The sequence below is a fragment of the Echinops telfairi genome, unplaced genomic scaffold (assembly GCF_000313985.2).
Source record: "Echinops telfairi isolate 266 unplaced genomic scaffold, ASM31398v2 ScPeMD7_4225;HRSCAF=4972, whole genome shotgun sequence".
NCBI classification, from domain to species: Eukaryota; Metazoa; Chordata; class Mammalia; order Afrosoricida; family Tenrecidae; genus Echinops; species Echinops telfairi.
Window position 1 is genome coordinate 4809985 of NW_022108124.1, and position 10988 is coordinate 4820972.

The 10988-nt window shown below is 38.5% G+C and overlaps 1 protein-coding gene across 1 annotated transcript in view; it reads left to right on the forward strand.

The window, feature by feature from the left end:
- Positions 1–8154, forward strand: part of ZMAT3 (zinc finger matrin-type 3) — a 46412-nt gene extending 38258 nt beyond the window's left edge. Inside the window, exon 6 of the mRNA XM_004708596.2 lies at positions 639–8154. Within this exon, the coding sequence (XP_004708653.1) occupies positions 639–847 (209 nt within the window). The 3' untranslated portion in view covers positions 848–8154. The remainder of the gene's footprint in view (positions 1–638) is intronic.
- Positions 8155–10988: the final 2834 nt, after the last annotated feature.

Here is a 10988-nt window from a genome sequence, read left to right on the forward strand (position 1 = left end):
ATATATCCTTCCAATCTCATTAGAGGTATCGTATTTCTTGGTAATATAAATGGAAATGTGTTTTGATAGGCTTATTGTATTAAATAGCATGTTTGCAATCAGATTTCCATGGAATTGAAGACTTTTCAATAGCATTAGTTTTCATAACTGTTTCCTGTTGCATTCACTATCATATTTTATATAACCCTATTCTCTCCCACCACTTTCCACCCTCCACATTTTTTCTATAATGGTTCTTTCTGAAATTGAGATCCTTGCTAGTCACCCTCTGTGCTGAAGCGCTCAATATTTCTTTGGGATAACTTTAGAGAGAGACTTGGGGGTAGCGGATCACCATAGTTGAAACCATGCGTTCCTGTTTAAGATTCATGGGCATCAAGAGTCTGGGTTTATCTTAAAGTCTCTTTGCTGACAGTGATGTTGGAGGATTCATTTTGACCTTTTAGATTGAACCTCCTTAAAGTTCTGATGAAAATTCACTCGTGTCCATTTAAAGCTGGCATCTGTGGGTTTCGAATGAGCCATTAAAGCGGATAATTGAATTATAGATTACGACGGTAACTGGTCCAGCCCACTGTGTGCTTAAGGGACTGGTTTGAAGTGAATGTATACATCCCTTTTCTCTCTTGCCTTGGCAGGTCCGTACTTCAACCCCCGCTCTCGGCAAAGAATTCCACGTGATCTGGCCATGTGTGTTACTCCCAGCGGCCAGTTTTACTGCTCGATGTGTAATGTTGGGGCTGGCGAAGAGATGGAATTCCGGCAGCATTTAGAGAGCAAACAGCATAAAAGCAAGGTGTCTGAACAGCGGTACCGGAATGAGATGGAGAACCTGGGATACGTATAGTGATTGTCATGCTCTGATCAAGCAGCTTGACCTGCCTGTTGTTTACCTTCTGTCAACCTGCCTTGCTTTGTGGTCCTTTTGATCTGAGTACATCCCTCTGCTTCACGTGAATTTGTGTAGCCTGCAGTGGTACCACAAGATGTCAAAACTGGGGGGAGGAAAAGAATGTGCTTCCTAGGTCATCATGCTTCTCCAGTACCGTTGAGTTGAGCTCTTGCTCAGCATGTGACCTGACAGTCCCATCGGAAATACCTGTTTTCCGTGACCAAGTTCTGGTAGCTGACCATGTCGAGCTATAACAGTTTAGAAGTTTCATCTTCCAATATGTTTTTAGATTTAAGTTTTCAAGTAAAGACCTTTATTGGGCTTTTACTCCGTGTGACAGTGGATCTACGTAAGCAGAGCTTTGCGTGTCCCCAGGGTTCAGAGGAACCGTCTCGGCACGTCCTCAGTAGGAGAGCCTGCTGGAAGGTCATTAGTCGTTCACTGGCTACTTCCCCCTTTACCTGTGTTCTCAGCTCTTGACATGCAGGGCTTCTAGAACCCAAATGCTTTTCATGTGTATTTTCTTCCCAAAAGCTCAGCTCCATTTCCAGGTGTGGATTTCACACATTTAAATGCAACCTTTTCCCCCTCTTCATTGTTTTTTTACCTCTTCACTTGATGAAATCAGTCAGTCCATTAAACTTATTTCTCGCCACAGCCATGCTGTGGGGTTTCCACCCCCCACTTTTGAATCTCTCATGAGTATAAAATGGATATGATTTTTTTTAAAGCATCTGTTTGCTGTCTGGTTTTTGGAAATGCTCAGATGCATTTGCGTTTTTGACTGACAGTGATTTCTCTGTTACTGGTGACATGCGTACTCTGTCGGATGGGTTTCACTGTAAGTTCACATCTCCTCTTGATACTTCATTTTGGCAGATTTTTAAGTTACGATGATCCTTACACTTAAAAGCTTTTCTTTTCTACCATGTAGTGGCTATTCTGAAAATATAACTACTACGATGGGATTTAAACATTCCAAAAACTTAATCAAATTTCAGCATCATCCTTTCCAGAATAAAGTATAGGAGCTGGTTTTAGGAGTAGTTTTATTCTTTATAATAAAAGAAATCTTCAAAGGATTTAGTGAAGATACTGAAAATATATTATAGAGGACTTTGGCATATTTTTATTTTTTCTTTAAAAGCAGGCTGTAGAATGTGTCTAGATTGACCATTGGACTGGACTGTGTTCTGTCTAGTTATTATATTGTATTTCACCTGGCTGAGATTGGTGCTTGTCCATACTTCTCTTGGCAGACCAGAGTCATCAGGAAATTTATTTTGAGCATTATCTTTCACTACAGTAAATCCACATTTGATTGCTCGTATTACTCAGTAAAAATAAAATATCAGTTTTTTTCTGATCATGTTATAGGTAAATAAGTAGGGAGGACAAAAATTATAATCATATCCTTTCTCATACATTGGAACAATTTGGACCCATATTTAAAAATGACTTTGGCTATTAACCTCTGGTAGAGTATCAGGTTGGGGTTTTCTGCTGAAGTGGTAGTGTAGTAAAAAGTCCAATTCTTCCTGGAAAGATGTTTTTCTCCCAGGTACTGAATAACGAAACACAGTGCTATGTAGAGTTGTTCTGAACCTGTGACTCCTAGTAAAATAAGAGTCCTCGAGGGGGTAAAAACAAAAATAAAACAAAAAGAACAGCTTTTTGCTTTGCTTTATTTTCAAAGTAGCTACAAAGTACAGCTAATTAGTTTATGGCAGATTAGGGGTTATCTGATTGCTCAGTAGGTTACTTGTGCTGTTAAGTATAATTTTGAGTAGTTTTAATAGTATAGTGCTGGCCACTTATTTCTATGATTATTTAAAATGTTCATTTTCTGTCTTTACACATATAGATAGTTAGACATATATATGATATCCCAAGAGAATTGTGTTGACTCCTTACTTTTTTCCAGAAACAGAAAAGATTGTGGTTTTGAGTTTATGTTCTACAAAAGTGGCATTTGTCTCACTTTGTTTTCCCCTTGCAAATAAAGTTAATGGACAGGCTTCGCCACTCCTCCCTATTTTCTGCATGGAATGGTCTTATTATATGCATACAAAATCAGTTGGTCTGGAGGGCTTGATTTTTTCCCCCAGGCCTCGTGTATTCAGGTTTCCCAGTGCCCTTAATGGATGTTATGAATGCTTAAGTGCATTTTCTTTTAAAGAAAGAAGTTAGATTTATAGTGTGATTTCTTACTTGTTAGGGGATTTTTTTGCACTAAAAAAGAGCGATGTTTGTTTTATATGACACTTTAGATGCCATATTGCCTACAATAACTCAGTTTGCCCTCTCATTTGGAAACTCTAAAAGGTACATCAGTACCCTCCATGATCACCTGTGGAAGTTACATGCACATCTAAAACAAACAGACAAAAATCACAGATCTTTGTGACAGTTGTGTTTTGGGCTTGGTCCCTTGCACTATCGTCTTATGTTCCGTAGCTTAAACAGAAGATGAAAGAAGTTGCCAGGCAGAAGATGCCTAGATGAAGCATCTCTGCATGGTACGCTATCTCATACTCATGCATTCCTGATAGGTAGTGTATTTTCTCCCCATTAAGCAGGTGATTATGGCTACTGCAGTCAGTGATCCGTGGTCTCCGTTGGTTTTTGTGACATCCAGGCAGATTTGTAACGTGCTTTAGGATTTGCAACCCGTGCTCCCTGGGAATGGTGTTAGTATCTTTTCATATGCTTTATACTTGGATGGACAGAGGCCTGAACACTAGAAAACTTTTAGTCAGAAACAGCAAATATTTCAAATAATCATTTAAAGACAAACTCATAGCATCCAAATCTCTTTTCTCTGTCACTATCTTTGTGTAAATTGTCATTCAAAATCACTGTTGGAAGATTGCAGAAACTCTTATAAGGTAGTCAGGCCGAGAGGTTGTAAGGGAAAAATTCTATATTCCAATTAAAAAATTGGATTGCACATGTCTTCAAAGTGTTTTTTGTTGTTGTTTTTAAGTTACAAATCTGAATGTTCCATATAATCCTTTTGACTCAACACTGAAGAGAAAATACTTTGCTGGTCTTGTCTTTGTATGTCATGTGCTGCAACTTGTAAATAAGTGCATGTTCTTTACCACGTTTGTCTGCTTGTCTCTTATTGCACTGAATTCTGTAAGGTGAATAGTGTTTTATAGGATTCATTTTGAAAAAGTTCCTCCCCTAACTCTTCCCCCAAATTCTCCCTTGTTAGTTAGTAAATTTAGAGTGATTGAAACTCTGAATGAAGAATCATGGCCATCTGATTTCATTCCTATGTTCCTTTAACTTAAATAGCTAAAGGGAAGCATAGCACCATCTCCCCTAAGTTTTACTAATTGTTCTACTGAACTCATATTGTATACTTGCTTAGAGATAACTTTACAGTATTGAACAAGACTAGAAGGACATATATAGGTATAGTTAAATCTTCCTCTGTTCTAAGGGCAGTGGTGGAATTCATGTCCACTTCACTCCTGAATTGACTGAGACTAGAAGCAGTGATAGTGTGAGGACTGCCTCGTGACCTATGTCAGATGAGTCTTGCTTATGTTTGGGAAGACACAGAACTGTTTTGCATAGTATTCTCAGCAAAGAGGCCCCGGAATTGTGGATTTGGAACCTCATCTATTTTGTTTCCTCAAAGTTACAACCTGGGGACACACATAGGAAGGACAATAGCACTTCTTTGGAAGTAAATTGAGGAATGTTCTGTCAGTATAGGCAAATGTTTCATGTGGAGGCTTTGGAACAAAATATCTTAAATATTTTTTTTATCAGTCAAATCATTGTTCAGGAGTTTAATATATAGTTAAAAATATTTTGTTGGGGGAACTCCACCATTGTGAGCTCTTGCTATCTGTCCAGCTGAATGAACAAATAGTTGTGTAAATAGCTTCTCATAAGACATTTCTACTGATTGCTCTTTGACTTATTCTGCCCATTACAAATGGGGGTGGGGTGGGGGGGTAACCATTTGCAAACCCCCTGTCTGGGTAGATACCAAAAAAAGTACTGGCTTGTGGTCCCATGTGACCTTGTCTCCGTTAAGCCCAGAACATGAGTGCCTTTCGCAAGTGTTAGCATTTCACAGAGAGTAGACATGACAGAGTTTTGCCATTCGTTAGTCACAGTTCATAAAACAAGAGCTTGGAACAGCAAAGGTCTTTGTGAATTATGTGTTCTAACCTTGTTTATTTAAATACAGTCTCAATTTTATATTGAGTAAAGCGGTTATACTTATTGATCAGGAACCCATACCCCCTGTAAATGAACCCAGTTGTCTCAGGCTGCCAACAATCATAGATTATTTTTTACTTTGTTCTGTGTTGCACTTATATGTAGTGAGTGGTAATATGCTGGACTGGGGAGAGCTTGATACCGTTGCTTGGAAAAACTCTATGCCATGGGTCTTTTAAAAGGATGTAGGTTCTGCAGAGAGGCAAGAATTATGCATTTGCAAATAAAATCTGTGAAGAGACTATTTAATGACATAAATTACATTAGTTCATTTCTACACTTAATCCTTTTAGGATCAAATTTTTGTCTGCTTTCTTTTTTTGTTGTTGCTGATAGCAGGTTTTCAATTACAAAAGGCATGCTGAAATTAAAAGGAAAATTAATGTTGAGGTCATGTAGATACTGACTTTGGGAGACACATTTGTCCCAAGTAGAGACTAGTGGTAGAAGATTGGTGGGGCAAGCCCCCTTTTCCAGCTTCATGCAGTTACACGGCTTCCCTGCCCGACAATAGCAATACTGCAGTTAGGGTAGCAGCTTTCTAAACACCTGAGTGGCTGAAATGTTAGTGGGGGGTATATGTTCCACAGGTCATGAAAAGGTTAAAGGCACCTTCAGAAATAAGGTCTTTTAGAGAAAAAAATTGGCCAATTTCAATTAATTTACAAGGCTAATTTGAGTACTTTGAACCTTTAAAACATAATGCTAAATTAATTTCACTATGGGAATGTTGACATTCTCTTATGAAAAATTTCAACATACCTCTGAGTTGGAAAATGTTTACAATTTACTCACCATATAATTTCTACCACTTATATCTGCTATACTTGGATTTTCTATCCATCCTTATAATCACCCATTAGTCCATTGTTTTAAAACAACAAACATCAACCCTTTCATTGTGAATTCTCCTTAAATACTTCAGCATGGTGTCATTAATGAGGTTTAATATTTGTGTAACTACTAAGATCATTTTGAAAACAGTATGATGATGTCGATCACCTGAGCCTATTAGCATATTAATCTTCTGTGGACTCAAGTCTTCCAGTTTCTGTTTTTGCTTCGAGGGAAAAACAATACCTTTTCAAAGTGGCGTTATGTAGTCTGCTTAATTGTCATACTTTTAAAAGTTTCAAGATTAGAATTTTTTCGTTACCTCCTCTTCTGAAGTTGTAGTTTCGATGAACTAGGCAGATTCTTTAAAAAAAACAACACAGTTGCAAATTACTTATTGGGATTGATTAAGAGTTTATAGCTCATTTTAATTGAGTGCTGCTCTCTTAGCTGTTCCTTAGCTGTTCTACTGGGCAAGAGGGACCAGTAAAGAAAATGGTCAACCCTCGATGTGCTTAGCGTTTTTAAAAACACGTGGCAAATGGAGTTTCGAAAGTCAGAACTATTAATTTATATAAAGTCTGTGAATTCTTGAAAATGTTTATCACCTATTCCTCCTTGGCCATAATTAGCAGGATCACAAATGATTGTACTGTATAATGAGTTGTTGGAGTTGTGAGCCTTAGTGACCTTCTTTAGCTTTAGTATGATCCAGAGGTTAAAACATAGCTGTGCTCTAACTTTTATGTTCACTTTCTGTGGACCCAATCTGCAGAACCTCAGTGGCTTGCTGCAGGTCCTGATGATTCAGCGGATACGTGAGAATTGAAATTTAAACGCTCCTAACGCATCGTCTTTGATATGTTTGATAACTGAAATCATGGAACACTTCCTTTGGACCCATAAGAGGACAACATGTATTTTTGCTAATTAGATTTTTGTTTTTAGATAGATCATGGCTCTTTAAACTTAAAGATTTTCTCATAATTAAAATATTCCCTAATTGCACCTAACTCAATTGCTAAAAATGTCATTGCACTGTGGAATAGCCATGCATAATGCAGGTTTGGTCAGGTTTCTGTTCACATGTAAATGACCTTCATGAATCACTTATAACTTTCTATGTAAGTGCTTAAGTGACCCCCTCACTAGTGAAAACAACTGTTCTCTTATCACTGATTACATTATGTACTCTTTACATGATATATTTTTTTAAGGAGAAGTAACCCCATGGGTGACGATGGATGCCAGTAACCTAGGGCAAAGCACATAGAAAGCAGTTTATTTCTAGTCTGCAAACCTGACATTTACAAGAGCAAAACTGTCTTTCAGCGTGGCTGGTCACTGTTTTGCTTTTCCTGATATGTGGGTACCTCTGTGTGATTTTTCAATCGGTGTGTCGTTCTGAAAGAATGTCATGTTGACCCCGCATTAATTGGTGTGCACCTGGTGATATCTTTGGCCATAGCCATTCCATTTGGGGATGGTGTCTGCTTTGAGATGCCTTACTTCAGGATGCCAGGCTCTTCTCTCAAGCTTTCCCTGTGTGTGCTAGAACAATGCATTCATTGCCTCTCCTGGATGTATACTCTAGATCCACAAACAAAACTGACTTTGCTTTCCCTGTTAAGGTTGCTTTTAGTGCAGTTGCTGCTTTAAATTGGAGAATACGATTGTGGGAAACCCAGGGAGATTTTAGAGCCCTCCTTTAAAAGCATGCCATAGTTATTAAGCTGCCTTGGCTGTTTCTTCGGAACAGCTTCTCCGGTGAAGTAGATGGCGAAAATAAATGACTAGGATGCCAGCCTGGATGAAATTGGTGTTTTCCTAAAATTTTTCCGACCTGTCTCCCAGGGGTATAAGATCTATGTGTGCTACTGGGGCCAACTGCCAGTCACCACTGTGGAAAACTGCTTGGGTTCTGGGTCTGTAGAAATGACAAAAAGTGTCGTGAGATTCAAACCAATCAACTGTGAATTGTGAAATCGAAACTGCTTCTTTGAGTTTTCTTTTTCTTTTAGCATATTGAATATAAAAATTAGAAAGTTATTTAAAATTTACTGCTTATGTTGATGGCTCATGTTGGCTGTGTATCTTCACTTCTGTACTGATTTCTGATAAAGGCTTGATGTTACTGTAATAAGCATTTTGTGTTCAATTTAATAAAACAGTTTCTGAGTCTAGTCCACACATTGTTTGGGTTTTAATTGGAAATCAAGGGAATGAGGGACATTGTTGGCCCTGAGCAGTGTTCTTTTCACAGTCGAGGACTGGGATCCTCATTCATCAGTTTGCACATAATCTGCTTGAATGTTGGGGACTTCTGCAGAATAGACCATCAGCTCTTAGGCTTGCTCCAAAATTGACCTGTTGTGCAGGCTAGCTCCTACCTTCATTACTGGAGCTAGCCTGGGACAAGAGGGCGTTCTCAATTTTCTAGCTCTATTTAAAAATCTATCTTCCCTTCAAATTCTTAGAAAAGTGGGATTTAGCAAGACTGCTACTTTTGGAAAAACACACACATAGGAAGGCATGGAATTGTACTTTTTAATCTTTGGGGTGTTTCACACATAAAACATTCTGACACACAGAATCAATTTGTATGTTATTGGACCATTGTCGCTTAGCACTGTCGTGTACCATGTGCTTTTGGTTTTGAACACTCACTGTTAAAAGTAGCTTATAGGCCTGGAGGTTGCTGTTATGTTATGGTCACATACACTTACTGTCGGGGGTGAAATTCTTTTGTGTCTGTAGAAAAAATGTTTCGGAAGGAAGCAAATCAATCATTTACATTTGTCTGTGGGCTGTGAAACATTCGACTCAGCACACACATTTTATTAAATCACCTCCCAGAGATTTTTTAGCGGAACAGAAAGACATATTAATGGATATCACAAAAAGTCTTAAGTCACTGGAGCTTCCCAGCTGGCTCTCTGCAGGCGTTTCTGAGGCTTATTTGTTTGCTGAAAATCTAATCAAGATCCATCCCTGGGTGTTGCCCTTTGAAATGGCCTGAATGTAAAAGACTATGATGAAGGCTTCCAATCTATTATAAGTTGCTAATAGATGGAAACAGATCTCTTTGTGATGAGCCTTAAGATTTTTGTGATCTGAGTTGAGACTTAATCTATCAAGTGTTATTCCTATTTGTGGGATATGCTAACTGTTGAAATTTGGGAACTTATAAAAAGAAGGCAGTCAAGTGTTTTATAATGTTTTATAAAATATGAAGTAATAGAAATGTTATCATGAGTCTTTATAGGGAAAAACCCATGAAAGACATTTCATTCCTATATGTGTTCATTTGCATATGAGAGAGAATAGAGAGGGGGCATGTGGAGTACAGAAAGAAATATGTTTCAGGTGATGGAATACTAGTAATGAAGGATGTTCAAAGGAGCAGATGTAGACTTGCCCCTGGAAGAATTATGTTCCACCATAGGCAGTATATAATGTCTGCCTGGTCTTTAGGTCAATTCTTCAGTGTGTCATTAGAGTTTCAAATGTGTTCTGGCCATCAGCTGACCCTCAAGACCGAAACCGGATGTCTTTCAGAATGCTTTCAATGTTTAATCTTTGCCAATGCCCCCGCCTAGGTTATGGACTTTGACCAAAGGTATCTAGTGCCACCCAGTGGACTCTCTAAATCTAACAGTTGGCAGTTTGGTAGGTGAGTTGGAAGCAGAATCTATGAGCAAAAATCAAATTTTGCGGGCATACGTCTTTATTCATGAATAAAACAAAGGAAGATATCATGTCTTTAAGAGAGATTGAGAGGTGCATTCATTTATAACATCATGTGCTAAAAAAATGGCAGAGTTGAAAAAGCAGTGGGAATGAGGAGGTATCTGCTGGTATATCCAGGAAACGTATAAGAACAGAAACTCTGGGATGGCCTTGTTTTACGGGGTCTTGCTAGTTTTCTGCCTTTCCAAGTATTGTCTTAACCACTTGTCTATTGCTCTCTATTGATGAAAAACATTTGAATTTTCCTTATTTGACATGCTCCCATTTACACAGGTGCTGGCTTTGTATATGCAAGTGTATGTTTAGATACTTCACATATACACATAACTACATTACTGTAGCGTGCTGCTTTATAAATCTGCTTTGTTTTTAAAATCCATTATCCTTCCATTTGTGGGCATTTGAACAATCAGAATGATGGCACTTAGATAAAAGTAAAGGTCAATGAAAACCCTAAATAGGAGTTAAAAGATTAGAACATAATTTATTAAAGAAGCCTTTTGAAAATTAAAACAAAGTTATCCACAAGGGCAGATGTTACCAAACACATGTGAATCACCATACTAAAAAGGAATGCAAACTGAAAAATACTAGCAATTTCCAACCATAATTCATATTGGTCCTTGAGTAACACAGATGACAAATCCCTCAACTGCTATCCTAATGGTTGGAAGAGGTCTGATTCTATACTTCTGAAAAACCAATCACTGAAAAGCATATGGATCACCGACTCACATGGACACGTGGGATTGCTGTGCATCAGAGGGCACACAACAGCAGCAAGTGGTAGAGGCAGGAGTCAAGGACTGCTACAAAACGAGAGGAACCTCTCTTACACAGGTGTCTCCAAAGGTGAGGCTGGAGTTTCTCAGCACATTTTCTGGGTGAGCCTGTACACTCAGTGCTTCCCTTTCCCTCACTCTTCCCCAAAGACTTCTGCAGCCTTTAACTTACATCATGTCCAAACACTCAAATGGGGCTCCTTTTCCATACTTTTTTGATTTTGGAGAACAAAAAAAGAAGTCTGAAGGGGACAAGAGCAGGGCTGTGGGACTGATGGGGTAAGATCGCCCAGCAGAATTCTCTTAGGATGGCTCCATTCCCATAAAAGAACGAGCAGGTGCGCTGTCAAGAGAGGGGGAAAAAATCCTTTGCACAATTTTACTGGCCTTTTTCTTGTCAAGGCAGTTTTCCATTTTCTTTAACCTTAATAGTAAGACCAAGTGACGTTCTTGTTTTCTTGGAGAAAATGTGTCAAACTTACCCC